The 23777-nt window shown below is 43.4% G+C and overlaps 1 protein-coding gene across 4 annotated transcripts; it reads left to right on the forward strand.

Annotated features, from left to right (window-relative positions):
* On the forward strand, positions 1 to 23583 carry SNX31 (sorting nexin 31). Of its 4 annotated transcripts, none has more exons than XM_077351781.1 (14): positions 6 to 220; positions 1705 to 1779; positions 3625 to 3739; positions 4171 to 4235; positions 6514 to 6624; positions 7271 to 7361; positions 8331 to 8418; positions 9254 to 9323; positions 9920 to 10012; positions 14567 to 14770; positions 18074 to 18172; positions 20009 to 20083; positions 21338 to 21391; positions 22807 to 23583. In XM_077351781.1, exons 1-14 carry the CDS (start codon positions 155 to 157, stop codon positions 22900 to 22902), a joined length of 1302 nt encoding a protein of 433 aa, XP_077207896.1. In that variant the 5' UTR covers positions 6 to 154; the 3' UTR covers positions 22903 to 23583. The 4 variants fall into 4 exon arrangements, 3 of the variants coding, with proteins under 3 accessions (XP_077207896.1, XP_077207897.1, XP_077207898.1); XM_077351782.1 differs by lacking the exon at positions 6 to 220 and adding an exon at positions 369 to 475; XM_077351783.1 differs by lacking the exon at positions 6 to 220 and adding an exon at positions 636 to 997.
* The last annotated feature ends 194 nt before the right edge of the window (positions 23584 to 23777 follow it).

The raw sequence follows: 23777 nt of genomic DNA on the forward strand, positions 1-23777 counted from the left end.
CCTGGGGCCGTCCACCGGGCTGCCGCCGCCGCGCCTCGGGGGGAGGAGGAGGAGGCAGCGCCGCGCCCCGTGCCTTCTCCCCTCGCGGGCGCCACCGCTGGCCCCGCACTGGCCCCAGTCGCCCGAGCCGGGCTGAGCAGGCGGCGGAGGCACCATGAAGCTGCATTTCAGCATCCCCCTCTCCGAGGACCTGCTGGAGAAGTTGGGGCGCCGCTACGTGGTGAAGGGGCTTCCCGAGCACAGCCAAGGGCCTGGGGGGCGGCGTGAGGGTCCGCGCGGGCGGGCCTGACGGAGGCAGGGGCGCGCGGGGATCCAGCGCGCTAAAACGGTCCCGGGGGGTGGTTTAAATCTGCCTCAAGAGCCGGGTGGCTTCATCCCTCGGCATCGGGGGAGGGAGGGAGGGGGGGGCGAGGCAGAATGGGGAGAGGTGCGGCCGCTGTGGCCCCTAAATGGCCCCAGGTGAAGTCAGGACCTTGTAAGGACAGTTTTATTTGAGGAGGGAGCTTCAAAGGGTAGACCAGGGGTAGTCAAACTTTGGCCCTCCAGATGTCAATGGACTACAATTCCCATGAGCCCCTGCCAGCATTCGCTGGCAGGGGCTCATGGGAATTGTAGTCTATGGACATCTGGAGGGCCGCAGTTTGACTACCCCTGGGGTAGACTTTATCGTGGCCTGGGTCTCTGTGCCCTGCTATTGGTCCTGCCGGGGAATTGGATGACCGCTGGGAGAGACAGGATGCTGGACCGGGTGGACCACTGGTCTGCTCCAGCTGGGCTCTTCTTACCTTCTTATTATGACTTCCCCGAAGGAAAACTGGGGGATGTGAGAAGAGGATGGGCAACTGTGGAACTACATGCTGGTGGAGTGAGGTCCCTGGCTGGGGTTTCCTGCCTTGAGAAAGGATGTGTGTGTCACGTCCAGAAATCTTAAAGGAGTCAGTTTCTGGAGTAAAGCAAGTGAGGAGTATTATTTGTGTTTATCAGTGTGAGGAATGAGGTGAGTCTTGGGGCAGGATGTGGAAGAAAGCAACTCCAGGCTGTTGTCTGGCTAGAGGGGGGAAGAATAAGTGTCCATCAAAAAGCAGATGGGGGGAATTAGATATTATTGAGCTGCGCTTTTAGGAGCCCTGTCATGTGGCCTGGAAAGAGTCACTGGCTGTTTTTGTAGGGGAAAGGGTGACAATTTTTTTAAGTGGCATGTTATAATTTCTGAAATAATGGGCATGTGCTCCCTAGGCCTGCCCGATTCTGAAATAACATATAATCCTTTAAAACAGGGGCAGACAACCTGTGGCCCTCCGGATGTCCATGGACTACAATTCCCATGAGCCCCTGCCAGCAAATGCTGGCAGGGGCTCATGGGAATTGTAGTCCATGGACATCCGGAGGGCCACAGGTTGACTTCCCCTGCTTTACATTAAGGGATATTTGCTGTTCTTGGGTGACATGGAGGGAACTGAGCTGGGAAAGATGAATGTGAGGCTGTAGACTTGTGTGACAGGGACTGTGAAGGGGTGACTGCATGTCCTGCAGAAGGGATGATTCTGTTGGAGAAGAGGGCAGGAGGATGCCCCTGTGTTAGAATTTGCCAGATCTGCAGGAGAAGAATTATAGAGAGGGAAGGAATAAGTACAGGTAGCAGAAACTGACAAGTTTCTAAAACTCCCCTAAGAGGATGTAATTTGGAGTCCTGTGTATTTTCAGCTGTACTCTGTGTATTTGGAAGGCTTTCTGTTCTGCAGAGTGCGTTACAGTCAGTTGCACCAGTGGAATGAACAGGTAAGACGTTCCGGTTCATTACCTTTTTCCCTCCTTCCGCTAATTATCTCCTTGTAATTATCTTCTGACCCTTCTCAGTTACTGTCAGGACCTTTTGGAAGATATATATTTTATGCGGAAATAACACATTCTGTAATGCTCATTGGTTAGGTGTGGGGGTCCCATAAACATTCTAGCAACAAATATGCCTTCCCAATTTAAGTTGGATGAAAGGCTGTAAATATTCACGTATTTTAGAACAGGAGACTTTTGCCTGTCTATGAGTAACAAACTAACTACATACATTTTTTTCCTAATGGGGTTGCTATAAATTTGCTGTGACTTGACAGTACTTTCTACCTCCAGCTGTGTTTTCACTGTGTTTTCACTCTGAAGAAGAGTCGTTTTGCTTAGCTGTGTTTCTCAATTCTGCTCCACTTAACATTTTTGCCCATTTCTACATCACATAGAAGAGCCTCTTGTGGCGCAGAGTGGTAAGGCAGCCGTCTGAAAGCTTTGCCCATAAGGCTGGGAGTTCAATCCCAGCAGCCGGCTCAAGGTTGACTCAGCCTTCCATCCTTCCGAGGTCGGTAAAATGAGTACCCAGCTTGCTGCTGGGGGGTAAACGGTAATGACTGGGGAAGGCACTGGCAAACCACCCCGTATTGAGTCTGCCATGAAAACGCTAGAGGGCGTCACCCCAAGGGTCAGACATGACTCGGTGCTTGCACAGGGGATACCTTTACCTTTACTTTACCTTTTACATCACATAAGACTTGTGCCTCACCACATCTGGAGGTGACAGCTGCTTGTACTGGGAATTATTGACCTGCGTGCTGTACCACCGCAGCAATGATAGTAGTGCTGGTCTCGTCTTGGTGACCCATGTTATCCACCTACTTGTTGGCTTGGTGGGACATAGAGAGTAGCCCTATGAAGGACTAATCAGAAGTTATTTTAGTCAATGGGGGTTTCTTCTAGAAATGCATTCTGAGTATTGCGGCTGAAGGGTTGAATCCAGCCAGTTTTCCCACTGATGAAAAGAAGAAATGTGTTTCCTTTGACCACCAAAGGGCTCTGCTGAGGATCATGGGACCAGTGTAAACAAAGAGCATGTTGGTCAGGAGGGAGCTGTAACAACAAGGCTAACAGAAAAAGCTAACAAAATGGGGGGGGGGGGCTGGAACTGGAACCATAAAAACCCAATTGATAACAGACAGGACCTTCAAAGGTTGAATATCTGCATTAATGTCAAAATTATATAGCTTTTGTTGTGTACAATTTTAAAAACTTAAAAAAAATTGAAAACATATAGCACAGGAGCTCTTGCAAAACATATGTTATGCACTATGCACAGCACACAGTTTTGCAATAGCCTATGGGCTGTTATCAGTTGGGTTTTTACGGTAACAGAAAAAGCTGCCTGAATCCAACCCACACTCTGTATAAGACCATCACAATAGCTTTCCTACATCAGATCAGTGCTTGAGTCCCAACAACTGGGCAGTAGTCGTCCCTGGCAAGGTAATGCAATGATGGGAAATTCTGCCATTTAATTTGTAGAAATGCAGATGAATGGAATAGTTCGTTCATCTTTGATGCTACTTCAGTGATCCCAAACTCCCATTGGCCAAATAGCTGCCAACTGAAGTGATTCCATTGTTGTTTCGGTGTTCACACCAAATGAGATCTGTAGCCTCTTAGGCATCCTAGATAGTACTAATCTCCTTGCAGGTAATTTTCCTCAGGGTTGCCATAAATGAGTGTCTTTATTTCAGTTTGTTATTTGTATGGCATCTAAGTGTTGCGTGTACCAACACCAAAATACATCCGTTCCAGTCTAGATTTGTTTAACTATCTTTGCAGTTAAGACGGGTCTTTGGGAGAGGTGTCCCTCCGTTTCCTCCGAAGTTTTACCTTGCAATGACGAAACCAATGGCAGATGAAAGGAGGGCTCAGCTAGAACAATACCTACAGAATGGTACAGCAAATCGGTTCTATTTTTCAGAGAAGCTTATGACGACACCTGATATAAGTGTTAACGTTCAATGTTTTAGATCTTGGCATGCCTAAAATTATCACCTTCATTTCCTTGTGCTAAACAGAACAAGGAAGTCCCAAATAATGTCCTGAATAAAGAAGTCCCAAATTTCTTCCCTGCAACTCAAATATTACCTGTTAAGATCTGAAGCAAGTTTTCCTTTATTATATGGAAGTCAAATGTTTCTTCATAGGTGCATTTATCACAGATTTTATAAGAACATCATGTTGCCCAGTCCTTTTGGAATCCTCCCCCCACACACACACACACAAAAAAGGATTAATATTGTCTACCGCACTTTTTTTGGAAATACAGCAGATTTTTTCTAAAAGGAGAGATAAATTCCTTACTGTTGTGCTTTTGCTTTTCAGTGTCGAGTGATCAAAGTGTTACAAACAGTGATGTTTTCATTAGTTTCTTCAGAAAATTACAGTTGGTAAGCTTTTTTAAAAATAATCAGCTGCTTTGTAAAGCCTGTCTCTTTGCTCTTATCTTGATTTATACAGTACTCCGGGTTCCTTGCACCTTTAAGAAGAAATGCTATCTCTTCCCCCTGCAGATATAAAATCAGCTTGTTTCACTGTTACTGCACAAAATTTGATGTTGACATGTTTTTGATTGGGCTCTTGATCCTGGAGAGAGAAAGACCATTATCTTGTTGTAAGCTGCCCTGAGATCTCTGGGAATGGCGGGGTAAAAATAAATATATTCTAATTCTCATAATGTTCAGATGGATTTTTGCAACCGAAGCAGCAGTCTGAAGATTTTGTTGCCAGGCAGCTCTCTCTTGCTTCCTTCTCCCAAACACACCACGTGAAGGATTTTATTTATTATTTATTATTATTTATTTATTTAATTAGATTTTTAAAATTATTTTAATTTATTTTAATTAGCTTTCATTCAGATTTTTCTTTCCACCAGGAACTTTTCGATCTTTATTTTTTAATTATTCTGTTTTACAGCTGGCAGGCTACTGAAGAAACATAAATAACTAATCCAAAGGATCACATGTAGAGCTCAGGGAGGATCTGCCTTGAGTGTGCCCAGTAATAACCTTCATTGCAGACTTCAACAGTCCTCATGTCTTTAATGTTTTTCAGAGCAACCTTGGCCCAAGATATAGTATACACTTACACAGTAACAAAAGGTCTCTCCCTGTTCGTGATCCATGAATGATTCTCAGAATACATTGTAAGAACTTGTTTCAAAAGCTGGTATGATTATTGGGCACCAGCATTAGGTAAACAGCTTTTGTTTGTGTCAGGACACGGAAGAACAAGCGTGTTGGCTTGAAAAAGTCGGCATCTCTTTATCGTGTATGGATGGTGACAGCTACAGTTTGGGCTGTATCTAGAATGCTGCAGCTTGAACTTTTAAACTCCATTTCGGTGTCTTCTGTCATAGCTTTGCCACTTGGGAGTGGCAGGAAGGTGGGCATGTCAAAGCTCTGCAAGGCTGGGAACGCAAAGTGTGGAAACGAGGGCTCTCCTGATACTCGGTGCTCTGAATTAAAACGACACCTTTGTTTGCTTGTGAACTTCTATTCTGTCAAAATAGCATCAGAGCAACTTACAAAATCACAAGCCTTTACAACAGGCAAATCACGATGTAAATAAAACCTGGATATCCAAGATATTGAAATAAACTCAGTTGTATCTTGTCAATTTCCCCATGTGTACCAGGATAGCAGTTCATTTAGCCTGCCCCATAGTTGTTTCCTCAAATCCTTAGCCTATAGCAGGGGTAATCAAACTGCGGCCCTCCAGATGTCCATGGACTACAATTCCCAGGAGCCCCTGCCAGCGAATGCTGGCAGGGGCTTCTGGGAATTGTAGTCCATGGACATCTGGAGGGCCGCAGTTTGACTACCCCTGGCCTATAGGGTTGGTTATGGAGAAATGTTTGACCACTGGTTTAGTCATGTGCAGAATTAGCACATGTTGCACTGCATGTCTCATGAAATGCAGCACCCATAAGATTAAAAAAAAATGGTTGCATGTCATTTTTCAAAAATCATACAGCCTATGTAAACATTTCTCCAACATATTTATTTTGTGATTAGATTTCTCTTTGAGTTATTGTGAAGCCTGGGAAATGTGTTAAAAGTTGTTTCTATATTTGGATTTAGAAGCCTGATCAGTTGTAATATAGTGGAGTGACAACTGGCTTGTATAAGATTAATATGTTGCCTATCCGACTGAATCAGGAGTTTGTGCAATCAGCTCTTTACTAAAAATAACATCAAATCAGGAGTAGATACTATCAATATTAAAAACAAGCCAGGGATATAACTGCAAAATAACATAAACACTGAATAGTCCAAAGGAACCTGTAACCTAGAAGCAGACCATAAAACAGAAAAAGGTCAAACCCACTTAGTTCATATCCTGGGTTAAAAGATTTGACCTGATGTGTGAAAGACAGGCACCTGAGCCCATTCTGCACTTGTTGGATAATGCGCTTTCAATGCACTTTAGAAGTGGATTTTCCTGTTCCAGCCGCAAAAGCACAGTGAAAGTGCATTATCCAGCAGGTGCAGAATTGGCCCTGGTGAGTCTCAGGGAAGAGGACATTCCATAGGCAAGGTGCCACCACTGAAAAAGCTCTGTCTGTGGTTTCATGTTTGCTTAATATCCTTCCTGAATCTCTGAAGTGGTTTTCATCACCTGCGAACAAACGCGTGTACTTCAGTCTTATTTTTGCATGTCCTGCAGGATACATTTAAAATCCAAACCCAACAAGCCTTTCTAGATGTTTACCTTGCTGATGGGAGGCATCTGAGAGTGGATATTCAGACATCAGATACTGCTGGAAGAGTGCTGGAGGTAGGTAGCCTTCCGAATGGATTAAAGAGTATTTCCTATTAAATAGTTATCATTATCACAAATGGCCCTGCTGACCTGTGAGTGCCATTCTGCTCTGGGTCCTATGAGAAATCATTACACCCAGTGACTGCCCTGGGTCTGTCCACTGGTCCCTGATCTCTCCAGGATGAACATCCATCAGGCTGGGGCCAGGGCATAAAGGGCCATGGCCCTGGTCAAGGCCAGCTTTGTTTCTTTGGGGCCAGGCACCTTAAGCAGTTTTTGACTGCTTGATCTTAATGCTCTTTGGGAGATATAGGGAAAGAGAGGGTTTACTATGACATCAGTGTTTATGAGCCAAAGAAGAGTCAAATGCAGAAGAACTGGTGTAGTCATACCCGTTGAATCAATAAGATGACTGTATCAGAAGAACTGACCTTTTACAACTCAAGACTTTAACACTTAAGACATTAACAGTCTTCAGAAAGTATTTTGTTGTTAGGTCAATAGTTACCTGTTTCGTCTCTTGAAACTTTTGTAGGAAATATCAAATATTTATTGAATTTTTCTGCTTATCCCACAAGCAGTAACTGAATTGTCCAAACAAGCTCAAAGTCTATGGAAGAAGAGTATTTTCCCCCCCCCTCTCTCTCTCTCTCTTGCACAGGTTGTGTCCTACAAGATCAAACTACCAAGAGAACTGCTAGGGTATTTCAGCTTATTTCTTATTCAGGATCGCAATGACGGAGAGCTTTCTGGTAAGAAATATATTGTATACAACACTGGCTACTCATTCATGTTTCTTTTTTAAAAGTCATAACTTTTTTAAAAACAAAATTTATATCCTGTCTTTCTGCCCACACAAGGACTACCACGAAAGCTACCGAATAAAATACAAATAATAAAATCACATCTTAAAATGACTAGTACCAACAAGAAAACTGCATACTTCATTAAAACAATTTAAAACTTGGTAAAAGTAACATATTTGCCTAGGTTTTGGTTTTCCCTCTTAACTATATAGCTTCCTGTAAAATTTGAGATAGACTAAAAAGGTAAAGCTTTGGTTACATGATATATCCTAAATGTGTTTGCCTTCTGTAATGTGGCCTTTGGAGAAGTTCACTGTAGGAACCTTTTATTTCTGGTGGTGGGAATTCTTAGTTGATTCCCCTCCCCCTCTGTATAGGTGCTAATTTATGCCTCAAAGTAAACAGACTCATGATCTGATGGTAAGTCTCACTGAATTGAATGGGGCTGACTTTTGGAAAGTGTGCTTAGGTTTGCAGTATTGTACAGCTAGAGCTGTTTGTGTGCAGCAGTTTCACAGAAGCTCTAATAAAGCTCAGGATTTAGTTTTCTGAAGAACTGCAACTGTCATTTAAAAAAAGTCTAGATTGAAAGTATGTATTGACGTCTATGAAGCCACAGGACTAGATGAACAAGATGTGCAGAGATTGTAAGCGAGGCTTCTGTGCCTGGCAAGTGACTAATAAAAGAACAATAGATTACGCAGAATACTGAACATCTGCAAAATAAAATATGCAAAATAAACCAAGCAAGTTTGCACAGAATTCAGCTTTTTGGGGGTGCGGTGTGTGGATTACTTGAGTGCAGAATTTTTAGCAATGGGTACACATGCATTTTAATATATGCAAAATGATCTCCTTGAATAGTATTTCACAAATTCTGTGTCTCTCCCTTCCCCCTTTCCCCTCCTTCTGTAGTGTTGAAAAAACTGGCAGAATTTGAACTTCCCTATGTGAGTCTTCAGAGTGTCAAACAGTCTCCTTGTAAGATTGCAGTCAGAAAGTGGTGAGCAGAAAGCTAAGATTAGCAAGATGCAAAATGTGACAAATGGGATGGAAATTTTTACAGTGTTCTGGGCTCAGCTATTATATGGCTTGAATTCTGACAAATTCAGCATTTTCTCCCTTCTGGGTTCTTGTGGTTCTTTTTTACATACCTTTTAAGCCTGTTTGTGCAGTTTTGAAGCTAATGGATTGAACTGGAATACTCTCTCCTACTGAGAGTGGAAGGCTCTCAGCAGGAGGGCTTTTTGAACCCAACACACCATTTATACTAACGTCAATAGTACTTAAGCCATTTTGTTGTATCGTTCACTTCTACAGCGGATACTATAACCCATAGAGCAGTTCAGACTCGGTTCCATTCTGGTCAAACAAACATTCTTAGAGGCTCAGTTGGAGAGCAATTTTGTAAAACCATCATATTTTTACAGGAGTCACCAGGGGCAGACTAGGAAGTTAAATGGTCCAGGGACTGAGCCAAGAATGGCCCCTACAGTATAAGAGACCGGACTGCTGGGGGCATTCATTACTTGGCAGTACTGCAGGAGAATGGTCCAAGCCTGTTAGAGGTATTGAGCTTGGGCTCTGCTTGTTCCTGCCTGGCAGTGGTGAAATGGCCAGTCCACCCCTGGCAACCACAACAGCAAGTCAGGTGGATCAGAGAGAACATTTTTGTACATTAGGCAGGTTTGCAGAGATGGATATATACATTCCTTATTTGCAGAACTTGTTTTCAAACTGACTTTTCTTCTCTAGCTAGTACGGATTCCGTAAGATTATCTTTGCATTTGTCACTGGGTCAATAGTTTTATTTCGCGTATGCTTTCAAACTTCGGCAGGTATATGGACCCTTCCCTTGACAAAATTCTTATGGACTGTATAACATCTGTGAACTTACTTTATATACAGGTGAGTTCCAAGAGCAAACATTTTTTTTATTTCAAGGAAATAATTGGTCTGCAACAGAGTTTAGTAGGCAAAGACGTGTCTGTGATAGTTAGGCCGGACCCCAGATAGTTAGCCCTACGGAGGTGTGCCCTTAAGGAGGTCACTCTCTGCAGCCTAAATTGGAACTAAGGAACTGATGGGAGGAGGTGGGATATACATGAAGTAGCTAAATAAAAGGTTTGAGCCTGACAGGGTCTCAGGTGGCTTGTAAAGCTTCTCTGCAGCTGTAAAGAGAAACAAATTGTACTGTTGTTCCTATCTCTGTCCAAGAATGGATTCCCTTCCACATACACTTGGATATCTTGCTGAATTCTAGCAACTCTATGGAGCCACGCTGTTAGTTAAGGGATTGGGGTAGCCTATCGCCTTAAGTACTGCTTTCCCATTGGGCAAGTCCCTGGACCTTTCTATTTGACTGTAATACATGATGAGTGTTGTAGCATTATTTTTGCTGCAATATTAGTTTGGGAAGAACCTGATCCCCATGTACAACCACCAATCACATGTAGATTGAACTTGTTGGCCAACTTGTTTTAAATATATATATTCATTTAAAGGCACTAGAGGAAATGGAGAAAAAGTGGATCACACCTGCCGCTGGACATATGCAGAAGCTTCAGATGCAGCAAAAAGGCCCAGACAAAATAAAAGTAAGCAAATTTTTACAAGGCATAAACATGACAGGGATAAATGTTGGTGCATAAAAATATTGTAAGAGTACTACCACTTACGAAGTCTGCTAATATTCAGGTTTGATTGCATGCTTCCAAATATTTTAAAGCAGAAACTTACTCAAGCCGAGAGCCGGCTTGGTATAGTGGTTAGGAGCACGGGCTTCTAATCTGGTGAGCCGGGTTTGATTCACCACTCCTCCACATGCAGCCAGCTTGGGTGACCTTGGGCTTTTCTGACCAAGCAGTAATATCAGGGCTCTCTCAGCCTCACCTCCCTCACAGGGTGTCTGTTATGGAGAGAGGAAAGGGAGGGTGATAAGCCGCTTTGAGAGACCTTCGGGTAGAGAAAAGTGGCATATAAAAACCAACTCTTCTTTTTCTTCAATTATAATTGCTGGCCAACAGTCAAAACTGTTATGCCTGAAATGTGGAATAAAATGGCCACTGCTGTTGTCTGACCTATCTGTAGACTTTGTAGAAGTGTTAGTAGTAAAAACAGAGATCATATTGAAGGTATTAAGGTACAGACAACTATCAATAAAATAAACTATATTGTCTATCAGTACTTTTGATTAAGGAAACCTTTAGTTCAATTGCACAAGTATTGAAAACCGTGTAAAGTATTGGGGAGGATAGAGGGTAAGATTAGTAAGAATAAAAATACTCACTACAGATTTTCTATTTTGGCATAATTTAAATTTTAAAACATAACACATAAGATACAAATTTCTCTCCAAGAAAGTTAGAGAAGATTTAGAAAGTTAAAGGGAGGCCCTCTTTAAAAACAAACAAAAGTTTCACCCTCTGCAACTCACATGTAATTAGGGTATATTGTGAGTAATAAGATACACAATTGGAGAAGTTATTTGTTTTGTTCTTGAAGCTGGATTTTATCTGTCATGATTCAGAAAAGAAATCCAGCCCTCTCCCCAAACTGTCCACAGTTATTTCAGAGTAGCCACGCCTGCACTTGCCTCAATAACAAACAATCTTAATGCCTTTCATAAAAGAACTAGAAGAGTCCCATCTTGTGCTGGAATGAACACTTCTTTTCTCTTCGTTTCCCACACATACTGGGTGTGGGGAGGGAGGGACCCTCCTCCCTGTTTCTTCTTGCATTGTATGTTGCAATGAGGATTTTGTTGTCTAAGTGGATTTGCCTTTACATAACCTTGGTATACTTCTTGCCTTTATGCTATTGCTACTAGAATGGGGGTCTGGCAAAAAGAGAGGTGTGGAACTGATCTAGGGAAGGACAAGCAAAAGCCTGAAACTGCGGGCCACACCTTCCCCTTTCTTGTTCTTATGGTGTAGGCAGGCTCAGAGTTTACAGCTCAGATTCAGTTTTCATGGGCAACAAGAAAGGAACAGTGGCAGGGTACAGATAATCTGGGAAACTGTCCTTACCGAAACAGTTCCTTAGTTTGCATAGCAGTGCCTTTGGTCACACTGAAGCCTGGTTTTAAAAGCCCATATCCTTTTAATAACACAACGCCATTTTGATCTTCATGCCGTAACTATGAGGCCGCTTCAATTTTAAGGTGGCCAACACTGGGTTGGGAAATTCCTGGAGATTTGTGGGTGAGGTGATTTTGGGGACCTGAGGAGGGTGATGTTAGGGAGAGGAGGGACCTCTGAGTCATATAACGCCATCAAGTTCACTTTCTGAAGCAGCCGTTTTCTCCAGGAAAACTGATCCCTGTAGTCTGGGCAGTTCTAAGAGACTTCAAGGCCTAGGAGACCATCTGCCCTCTGCTGACTGTTCCTGCCACTGTTCAATTGAACAGGAGGAGAAGAATGGCGGACATGGGCAATTGCTGGCTCCAGTGATGTGATTATATCACTTCTAATGTTACCAGAAGTGACATCATCATATGCTGATGATGCTCATTCTACCAAAACCCTATGGGTAAACTTCTCACTGCTGGGTTTGCTGCTTGTTGCCAGCCTCATGCTAGCAACCCTCACCAGCCCTCACCTGGAGTTTGGTTATCGTACTCAAGAAATTCCTCAAAATGGCTGCTCCTGCTGCATGTTAGAATTTTCCACTACTAAAGAGCTATTTAGCATACAATACACGAAGCAAAAAGGGGCAAAGATTGGTTGTAAAACCTAGTGCATAGGTCTGGAGAAAACTAGCAGCTGAGCTGCAGCTTTTCAAGACATAGAGAAAAATACATCGCCAGATCAATATCATTTCTATTAAACAGACATTTTTTTGTCTAGCCAGTTGGCAACACCAGTAGTCCGTAATTATGTGGTTGAAATGCTTTTTGAAATAACTATCATCATGTATCTTTAGATTGAAATTTACTGTCCTTCAAACATTCTTAATTTCTGTAAGCATTCATTTTGTTATTGGTTTTACTTTATTGTCTTGGCTGGCAGCCATAAAATTCAGAATGGAATACAGATACTGGCTTATATGCAAAAATACCCTTCAGCCTCCAAAAGGCCTGTCTCAGACTTGAGTTTTGCAAGAAGATAGTGTATAGGGATGCCGGCTTCCAGTTGGGACCTGGGGATCCCCCCAGAATCACAGTTCGTCTCCAGGCCACAGGGATCAGTTCCCCTGGAGATAAGGTGGCCGTTTGGAAGATGGACTCTGTGGCATTATACCCCATTGAAATCCTCCCCTCCTCAAATCCCACACTCTGCAGGCTACACCTCCAAAGCCTCCAGGTTTTTCCCAACCCAGAGCCGGCAGCCCCAGTAGTGTCATGGCAGGCTAGGATTCGGAAGATCTAGGTTCAAATTGCCTGCTAATGTGCTTGCTTGGGCCGCCAGTCATGGTCTCCCAGCATAAAATATCCCATAGAGTGGTTGTTGTGAGCGTAAGATGAAGGAGGAGAGAACAATGTTGTAAACTCATCTGACTCCCCTCTGGGGGAAAGCAGGGCATAAGGGTTGTTATTTTAACAAAAATTGTTTGAAACTTGCCTAAGGTGTAACAGCAATAGTGGATATGTCCCTCCTTTTCTCAGTTCAAGCACAACTCACTGTAAATACCAATGCTAAGAATCAAAATTTACTCTGGGCTAAGTTATAATTCATATTTAAAATGAAGTGATTTGGTGCCACGTGTAAACCCACTGCGAGAAACTTTAAAAATGACATCATAACTAGGAGAACAGTTTGGAAAAACAAACTTAATTTTTAAAAAGCCTTTGCGGAAATTGTCATTACACTTCAATTCACCACAACATGGCCTTTTGAAAGGTCATAAAGGAGGCAGACTAAAAAATATTTTGTTAAACTCTAGAGGAAATATTAGAACCCTGTTGGCTCTAGTATCTTTCATGTGATTACATGTCTTTATTATAGGCATTATTCACTAATTTAATTAAGGGTGATCTCATTAAATGATACATTGCCCACATATTGAATCCAGCCTGGATATTACAAATTTAAAAAGAGAGAAACCAGAACCACCCTTTGGAGCTCTTGTGATGTTGTGCTTGTAAACAGGGAGTATGTTTTGTTTAGTTGTTTCATTGGCAGAACTCCAGTTTGCAGGGTCCAAGCATAATTACCTTAGGCCTGGTACCAAATTCAGCCCTGCTTGATCCAGGGCCATACATGCAACTTTCTGGGTCACTAAACTGTTTTATTTCTGAAGAGTCAACAGGCTTGGTTTGAGACCCAGCTTGGTGTAGTGGTTAGGAGCACCGACTTCTAATCTGGTGAGCCAGGTTTGATTCTGCACTCCCCCACATGCAACAAGCTGGGTGACCTTGGGCTCACTACAGGCCTGATAGAGCTGTTCTGACTGAGCAGTGATATCTGGGCTCTCTCAGCCTCTCCTACCTCACAGGGGAGAGGAAAGGGAAGGCAAATGTAAGCCGCTTTGAGACTCCTTCGGGTAGAGGAAGGCGGCATATAAGAACCAACTCTTCTGGCAGCTGAGACCATCTCTCTGGTAAAGTGTAGCTCTTTTCTCTCTCTTGCCTGCCCCATGCTTTGATTTTGCTGGATTCATTGCTAGTGAAAATGTGGAGAATGGACAGCACGTAATCTAGAGAAGTAGTACTTCAACACTGAGGGACATCTAGGAATGTCAAAACAAGGCTATATATATTGCTCCCTTTCATGTCATTCCAGAATAAGTGGATGAGTTCTAGAGAGCTTGAATTTCTTTTTCAAGTATCCTTAGGATACAATTGTACATGTGCATTGTTGCTGAATGGAGTCTTGCTAGTCATGCTTTCCTGAACACAGTAATCATTCCCATTTGGCACTGATGAGCTCAACATGCTTGGCAGGAGAATACCTGCATTGTCTGAGTGTCAGTGTGGTCTGTGCCCCCCCCCCTCCAGTGACTGGCAGCCAAATAGATTGGATCCGACTGTGCTGATAACTGTGGAATTCTAGGCTCTCGTTCTCCTGCTGATCATGTTGGTATCCCTGCCCCTTTCTCTGTGCTGTGCCTTAAGAACAGAACAAGAATCCTTGATGGACCAGTGGTGCATGTAGGCTGGCATCCTGTCTCACGCACTGACATCCTATATGATTTCCTATTCTCTGCTACAGTTTTTAGAGCTGATTCAGGAGGTGAAGCACTACGGATACATGCGGCTGGACCCCTGCTCTTGTGACTATCCAGAAGTAGGCTGCACTGCTGCTATTCATGTAGGGAATAATGAGATTAGCTGCTGCATAAAGTTGCCTAGTAACCAGACCAAAGAGGTCAACTTCAAGATCAACAGGGTGAGGTGCTGGCAAGTCACGCTCGTAGTAAGTACCTTGAGAGAGATTTTGCATCTTTAACATCAGCGTTGTTTGATTGTTTTGATTTTTACTCCTTTTTCTTCCCTAACATGCTATGTATTGGAGAATCCCTATGTCCAGAGGTTTCTTCTGTGGAGGAAGCTTTCCTTTGTGCAGCAGCAGGTCTGTAGCCAGGAAGCTGCTGTTTGGCTGTGTTTTCCCACCCTGTGTTTATGCAGCAAGCAACATGCGTACGGGTGATTTTTCGATGGGGTGACCCAGCACACACAGTGTATATAGGTGGAAATGGCTTTTATAGAGGACTTCTGGAATATAAAGTGAAACATTTTTGAAAGGTTGAATAGGTTGCCAACTGACTGCAGAAAAATGCTTTGTCTCTTGAACAGAGGCTTAATGGGATGTTGGTTTACTGGGAGCTATTCTTCACTTCTGTGTCACAAAGAACTTCAGATGCATTTGTCCGGTCCTGATAACAGAGCCTTAATGTGTGGAAAGTTTTCTCCAGTCTTGTTGGCAACCCTAGACATAAAGCATGTCATGTTTCCTGTAGAAATGTTGTTCAGTTTTTCATTGCTCTCTTTCTTTGCTGGTCTAACTGTGCAACCTGAAGTAGAGTTATGCCCTTAAGTCCATAGGTTTAGAATAGATTTAGAAGGATTTCATGGATTTAGAAGGGTGTAACTCTGTGGTTTCTAGAAATTAGGTTAGAGTTGCTAGTTACAATGACAATACTTGACACTCTCATTACAATGACAATACTTGACACTTTAAGGTGCATCCCTACACAAATAGTAGCATTTTGTATTTTATCCCTTTTTGGCCGTTTTTCTGTTTTCTGTCTTTTTAAATGGTAAGTATGTTCTCTTACTGATGGTGTCCAATTTTGATTTGATTGACTGTCAAACTATGTATTTGCATACTGCCTGCCTGTCCTCATTGGAAAGTACTCTGAACACTCCCAGAGACACTCTGAACACTCCATCACAGAAGTCTTGTCCTCCTGCATTCCTAAGTTGGCTTAATATCCCACAAATAATTCAAAACTGTCGTAGAGAAAGGCAGATGAATTTTTCCCATGAAGGTAGTTTCAGTGGGTAGCCATGTTGGTCTGCAGTAGGACCAGTAGAGACCAACAAGATTTTCAGAGAATAAGGCTTTGGGAGTCAGTGCTCCCAGGTATTTTTGCTGTTTGACTGAGAAGAAAGTCGTGTAGCCTGGCTAGCCCATGTTGATCCTGTGCTGGGCCCTACAAGCAACCTTCTCCAACAAAGACAGGTGTTGATTGAAAGGTTACTATGTGAAGTATATCTGCTACAAACCAATGGCACTCATCTGTGGCCACAAGGGGCCCATTCACTGGACTTGGTTGGGATCGGAAGAGCTCAGGCTTGGCTGGGTCATAAAGTCAAACTGGCACTCCTCCTTAGCCTGCCTAGTGCTATGCTTAATACCTGCTTTCCATCCCTGTTAGGCCACAGAAACAAACACCCCCAAAAGATGGCAGTTTATGGTCTGCAGCTCATGGCTGTGCTGCCAAATGTGACTCCGTATGGAATCAAATACAGCTTTTTGAGAAATATTTTGTTAATATATATATTAGAGGGGTAAGTGGGAAGCTAGAATTACCAGCACATGAAGGCCATGACAGGCAATGATTTTATGGGACTAAAGGGTTACTTAGGGATGCTTTATAGAAAAGGAACGGTCGTGGCTCAGTGGTTGAGTGTCTGCTTAGCATGCACAAGGTCCCAGGTTCAATCCCCGACATCTCTAGCTAAAAGGACTATGCCACAGATTATGAAAAACCTTAGCCTGAGACTCTGAAGAGCCACTGCCAGTCTGAGTAAACAGTACAGACTTGGATGGATCAGTGGTCTGATTCGGTGTAAGGCAGCTTCGTATGTTCATAAAGGGAACAGTTGCCATGAATCCAAGGTGAACCATGCGCATATTTATGCCAGTGCATTAAAGCATTTATGCTGGCTGCTCCTGTGAATGCCTATTACTGATTGGGAGACCCTGTAGCCTGAATAGCCGACCCTAGCCTGAGCTTGTCAGAGGTCAGAAGCAAAGTGGAGTTGGCCATGGTTCATTCGGATGGGAGACCACCAAGAAAGGCCAAAATGGTTATGCAGAGCAAGGTGAATACAACCCACCTTTGCTCATCTAACCATGCGGGGGCCACCATAAGTTGGTTGTGACTTGATGGTGCTTATTATATTAATAAGGAACTCCTGTGTTTAGGTTGCAGAAACTTTATGGATTATTAATCAGCATGTCAGCTGTTGGTAATGTTGCGTAGTACAGTTTGTTATACAAGTAAGGACTTCTTATACTGTCTCCTTGTTGACCCCTAGCTTCCAATTTCAAAGTCATTCAGCTCTTTAATTGTGAAAGGTTACAGAACAATCACCGACAGAGCACAATAGAATAGTGTAGTTTCTTCCTGTGGTCTTGATACGGCTCAGTTGTCAACAAAATCAGCCACTGCTGATATAATTTCATGTATTTATTGACCAGGCTCCAAAGGGTCAGGCTTGAGCAGTCAGATGAGAAGTTGTGGGACAATATAGGGTAGCAAGATTATTGAAAGAAGGACTGAAAGACCTTATAGGGGGCACAGGGAATTGAGCAGATTCCATCCACTGGAAGTCCAAAATGGATATTGCTAAAGGAGTGAATAGTTCAAAATGCCCCTTTTTGTTATTCTAATGCAGTGGTTCTCAACCTCCCTAATGCCGCAACCCTTTAATACAGATCCTCATGTGGTGGTGACCCCCAACGATAAAATTATCCAAGGGTTCTTTCACAGGAATTAAACTGAAACTGACCAATGGCATGAAGATCCATTGTTCAGGCTTGTATATAAACTGTTCCCCCCCCCCCGGGGTTTCTCAGTTCAGTTCTACCTCTTGTCCCACCATGCCGATCTCGCTCTTTTCCGCTGCTCCAGACAGATGAATGCTCTATCTCAATCTACCCTGCAAGGCTGTTGTGTGGATGCCCCCCCCCCATCCAAACTGCTTGCCCTGCTGCGACCCCTGTGAAAGATTCATTTGACCCCCAGGTTGAGAACCACTGCTCTAATGCCTTGTAAGAAGGCTGTTTCTCTTTCCATTTGCTAAAACCTGGTGGCTGGCTGCTCCGGGCAACCAGATTATTTACTAGACCACTGGATTCTGTGCAACAAAATACAGTAACATTGTGCAGGTTTTCTTGACTTCTTCATTTTAAAATAGTGCTAAGTGAACTCCATCTTTGAATTAGTCTTGCACTGCAGTCTGATCTCGTTTTCTTTTAACTGCTCAGGGATCTCTGTCAGGCCAAGGGCTTGACCAGGTCTTGGAGCTCAGGTTTGAGTACGACGATTCTGACACCTGGAGATGGATTGTCTTTAACACAAAGCAGGTTGGTCCTGGTGTGTTGAAATAAAGGAGTCAGAAAGGCTGGCTATGCTGTGTTAAGTGCAAATGTGTATCTTGGAGCCTGAAACTTTAAAAAAAAACCTTAACTAACAAGGGAGTAGAGAAGCAGCCACAGTGCAATTCGTAACCATTTCCTCACTTCTTTCAGTCTTCCCCATTCTAGGACAAGGTGACCAGATTTTAACATTGGTAATGCGGGACACCATTGACTGGAGGGGGGTGGCTCTTGATTAAAAATTTGATCTATATGGAGCAACAAAATTTTTCATAGAACGTATAGAACGCAAAAATAGTATTGTAATATATATATATTATACTTGCAGCATAAGTACAATTTTCCAGGTGTCCCCAGATGTCCCTCCAAAAGTGGGACAATCTGGTCGCCTTATTCTAGGGGTAGGGTTCAAAACTAGTGTGTGCCCACATTTTGAATCTGGGGACGGGAATCAAGTGGGAACGCTGCAGACCATGTTCCGATACTGTCTGCAATGTCTCCGTTTTTCCTGCACTTACACAGCGCTGGCCTCTAATGCATGTGCTTACATGTAATGCTTCTTAAGAGGCAGTTGCTAATCATCTTCAAGTGTTGGGTGTAAAAATGGACAGAAAACTGGGGGATCTGTAATGGATTTGCCTAGCAACTGTTGTAACTGAATTATAGCTTCAGGAGGCCTCCTGACTACGTGGAGAGAGGAGAGAAGTGTTTAACCCTTCCCAGCAAGATTTCCTTAACTAAAACTGATCACCTCTCTATACCATTACAGCTCCTTCCACCTCATTCTCCTGTTTGGGAGGGACCTCTAGGGCCATCTAGTCCAATCCCTGCAGAATGCAGGAAATTCATAAGTACTAATATCACTTTTGCCAAGAGTCGGACACGACTCAACGGATAACACCATCATTCATGGAAGTGAGCTTGGGAAAGAAGGGTTAAATTCCACTTCTCATTTCCATTTGGTCCCAATCCAGATCAGGGCTCTGCACAGCTGTAATTCAGCTTTCAGATGCTGCATGTCCCACAATCTCTCTTGACCCAGTAACCTCTGCTGTCCTAGTAGAGATGCTTTTAAGAGCTGAAATGCTCCTTCCTTTGAAGGAGAGCATTTCTTCATTCTTAGCAAAGCATAAACTCTGCACCTGCTAACAATGTTATCTAGGTACAGATAGTGACTTCTTGTGGGATTGGTGGCTGTTGGAAGAAAGTGCTCTTGTTTGAGAAGCTGTTGTTTGAAAACATTATTGTTTGGCTTGTTTGGCTACATAAAAGTGACTTGCAATGAGACAAGCCACAGGAACAAGTATCCCTGCACTGACAGCAGTTTAACATTGCCTCTGAAAGGGGACTTCCCTGGTTCTCGCATTGGAGATCCTTTTTAACTCTGGTGGTTGAAGCCAGAATTTGAAGCCTCTTGCATGCTAAATGTGAGTGGTGAGTTTTCCCCGTTTTCCTTTTCTGTTTAGAATACAGGAAGATCCATCCATCCATCCATCCATCCATCCATCCATCCATCCATCCAGGATTTGGGTCACAAAAGAAACTCCCCCCTCCCCTCCCCCAGGCATCACTGCTGTATAACTGTGTGCATTCATTCCATCTGGGCTTCTGCAGCCTTATTGTCCTGCACAATTGTACAGCAGATAATCATCGGTGATGCCTCCCAGAGCCAACTAAACATCACTGTTTAGACAAAATCACAGCAAGGTTGGAGGAAATCTAGGATCGGCATCCTAGAGGTGGGACCTGGAGATTTCCTGAAGTTCCAACTGATCTCCAGGCTAGAGTTCGGTTCTCCTGAAGAAATTTTTCTCTCATTTTTAGGCATTTCTCCTAAGTAGTTGCCTTAAAAAGATGATAATGGAGCAGCTGGCGACAACCAAAAGGGATCAAGGAATGGTAAGCAAAGCTTGTCTTGATGGTCCTGCTTGGCTGACCACGGGCTGTTGATTAGTTGTGCAGCTCCCACCCTCAGGAGATGATGATCCACCTAGTTTGTGCCACTGAATCCTATTGTTTCATGCCAACAAAGAGCTGACTGCCTTGGGGATCAGGGAGTCGAGCGAGGCTTGCTTCTTGTAAGTCCTTGTCAGTGTTCTGGCTGCAGTCTTACGCAAACATACTTACAGGTAAGTTCCATTTGGCTTTGATAATTCAAACCAGTTGCGTGCTGGAGGTCACCCAACATGTTCTTTCCCATCCAGATCCAAATCTGTTTTACCAACAGCCCTAGACCCACCCTCTCTTTCCAGAATGCCACTTTCTTTTTTATTTCTTTTTTAGTTAAAACTAATAACTATCGTTTCAACAATCGTGTGTTGGCAGCAGTTAAATCGACCCCTCGTCTGCTATCCACAGAGTCTAGCTTCATAGTATAACTTACTCTGTTTACAAGGCAGAAAATAAAAGTTTGCCAAACCCAGTGCTTCAAAACACTGGGATAGATCTAACAGTGTGATATACTGGTGGGGATCTGGGAGACCCGGGTTCAAGTCCCCACTCTGCCCTGGGAGCTCGCTGGGCCGGTCACACATTCTCAGCCTAGCCCACCTTCCAGATTGCTGTGAGGATAAAATGGGTGAGAAAGCAATGAAGTGTCATGTTGGGTTATCATGGAGGAGCAGGAGGGAGGTAAGTGAAATAAGAAACTGCTAACAAAAATGCTTAGCGTCAGTGGAAGTGAAGGAGAAGGCAGTGCCACGTTGGTCATACCATAGCGTAGGTGTCGCATAGGGGTTAGAGCAGGGGCAGTGTTCTCTGGCAGGGGCTCATGGGAATTGTAGTCCATGGACATCTGGAGGGCCGCAGTTTGACTACCCCTGGGTTAGAGTGTCTGACTTGGAGCTGGGAGAATCCGATTCATGCCCCTGCTTTTGAACCTGATTCTAATCCCCGCTCTGTCATGGGATGCTCACTGGAGGACTTTGGGTCAGTCTCAGCTGAACCTTCCTTGCAAGGTGGTCAGTGAGGATCGAGTGCAGGAAGGGAGACCAATGTGATCAGCTTTTGGGGGGTCTTTACTGGGGAGAAAAGCAGGGTACAAATTTTTAAAAACGTGAAGTTTCGACAACCTCCATGTTGGTTTCCCATCTATTTCCATTTGACCTTGTTGGCACAGAAGTGATTTTTATATTTAACAATCTCTTTTGGCAGATTGGGTTGTCTGATCCAGGTGACGCTAAGAAGCAAAGCATTCATGCGAGCCAGGTTTGTGAATAAAACCGCATGTACAGGGTAGAGAGAAAGGGGGTGTGAGATGAGGGTAGGAAAGAAGATTGTTGTTGATTGACGATTTACCTGGTAGGTCTGCTTGGCCACCACCAGGGCCAGGGCCTTTTCAGTCCTGGCCCCGGCCTGGTGGAATGAACTCCCCGAAGAGCTGAGGGCCCTGTCAGAGCTCTTGCAGTTCCACAGGGCCTGCAAGATGGAGCTCTTCCACCAGGCATTTGGTTGAGGCTGGGTGGCGGAACATCGATCGGGCTTTCCCCTCAAACCATCCCACCTTTGATGGTAGGTGGCGTTTCCAGCCATTGCGTGGCAGGGAGGGAGGTTTGGTTGGGGTTGGTTGCTTTTTTTGGTTCAGTTTTAATTGTATTTTTATTGTTGTGAACCGCCCCGAGTCGGCTGGCCTGGGGGGCGGGAGTATATAAGCCCAATAACTAGTTAATTAATTAATTAAATTTTAAGGGCTTGATTGGCAGCTCTGAGCCAGTGTGGTAATCTTACCTGATACAATGGAACTGTTCTAATGAAGTCTTATGGGAATGCTACTGCCAGGCATTAGGATGGACTTGAGAGACACAATGTAGTTTAGTGGTTCAGCAGAGAGCCAGGAAGCCCCACATTCAAGTCTTGCCCCTACCCACTTCCTTGGGCAAGCCACGATACTCTGCTTAATTTGCAACGTAACAATAATAATCCAGACCTGTATTATGCAGGGCTTTTTACGACCGCTAGCAGTGCAATCCTAAATAGATTTATATCCTTCTAAGGCCATTGATCTAGGCTAGCCCAATCTTGGCAGAGATTAAAAGTTCCAGCTAGTATTTACATGAAATACCTGGGTCATGACATGGAGGCAGGCAATGGCAAACCATCTCTGAACATCTCTTGCCTTGAAAACCCTACAGGGTTGCCATAAGTCAGCTGTGAATTGATGGCACACCCCAACAGAAGGCCATTGTGTTCAATGGAGTTAGAAGGGTGTTAGTCTGCTTAGGGCTGCACTGTAAGTTCCGTAGTTGAAGCACTTTATGATAGGCAGTTTTAAAATGTTATGTAAGCATTAGCGTTGGTAGTTGAATGTCTTGTGTATGGCCATAGGCTGCAACAATACAAAACATTAGCAAGATATTAGCACTGGTAACTCCCCCGGTAAGATGCAGCTTCTTGCAAAGACACCATCTACTTACTGTTCTATTTTGGTCATGGTGTTTGTAGAGCTGAACTGCCTGAAAATCAGCTTCTTTGTTGGCTTTGTAAAATCTTCTCTTTTCTGCTCCCTGCACAGATTTGGTTCAGATGTGCTTGCATGATCTCGGCGGTGATTTTAGTTGTTCTTCCTTAGCATTTTTGTTCTGTTGGTATATTTATCATCCCCCATATGTTTTGGTTCTGCACAGATATGTCATGCTGGTTTTATGCCGAGGAAAAGGCTGGCGGGTAGACCCAATGAGGACGGCTGTGTGTTTGAGAAGATAAGAGAAGAAGACTTGTGATCAGCACTTTGAGTGCTCCTCCTCTTTTGTTTTTGTTTTTGTTTTGTTTCTTAAGTAAGGGCCAGCCACCACTCTGGTTGCCAGCACAGCGCTCTTCATTTTCCTTGAAGGAGAGAACGTTTTCAATTTTGGTAATTCAAAACATCAGTTAGCTGCTGCAACTGGGAGGAAACATGGTAATATTTTGTATATACACTTGTTTTATTAAAAAAAATACCTTGGACTTCAGAGAAAGATGTATCATTTGTCTTGAATCAAAATAACATTTTTAAAAAGGTGTTTTTTTTGCCAAAAAGATCAGAAGATATGCATCTACCACAGCATTCTCTGCAAATTTATTCCATGGGACGCAAACTGGAAGAACTATGCAATTAATATCCCCATAACTTGTCAGTCTTTTGGATGAATAATGGACTGCACTAAATCTGTCCAAGGTGTTCCTATATACAAGGCATTTCTGACTGCAGCATTCAACATTTGATTGGATCTCTCCTCATCATGGTCCATCATTTCTGTAAGAAACGTATTCAAGAAACTGAGGATTTATTTTTTCAGGCTGTTTTAAAGATTTCTATAATTCCCTCAAGAATCTGTTCAATGTAGATCTTTTGATAAGTCTTTGATACCTCCCCCCCTCCAATTTTAGTGCAATAAATTATTGACAGGGCTATTGGAAATGTTTCCCCAGTTTTATATAGTCTGTTTTTAAATCTTGGGGAGGGATTGTTTGTATCTTCATCCATAGCAGCCTTAATATAACTGCCTTAGACTGGATCAGACTACATCCTGTATTTCCAGCAATGGACCCAGGTTCCCAGGTAGTACAAATTTGGTTCAGATGTGTTTGCATGATATCGGCGGTAATTTTAGTTGTT

This window comes from Paroedura picta, chromosome 9 (genome assembly GCF_049243985.1).
Source record: "Paroedura picta isolate Pp20150507F chromosome 9, Ppicta_v3.0, whole genome shotgun sequence".
NCBI classification, from domain to species: Eukaryota; Metazoa; Chordata; class Lepidosauria; order Squamata; family Gekkonidae; genus Paroedura; species Paroedura picta.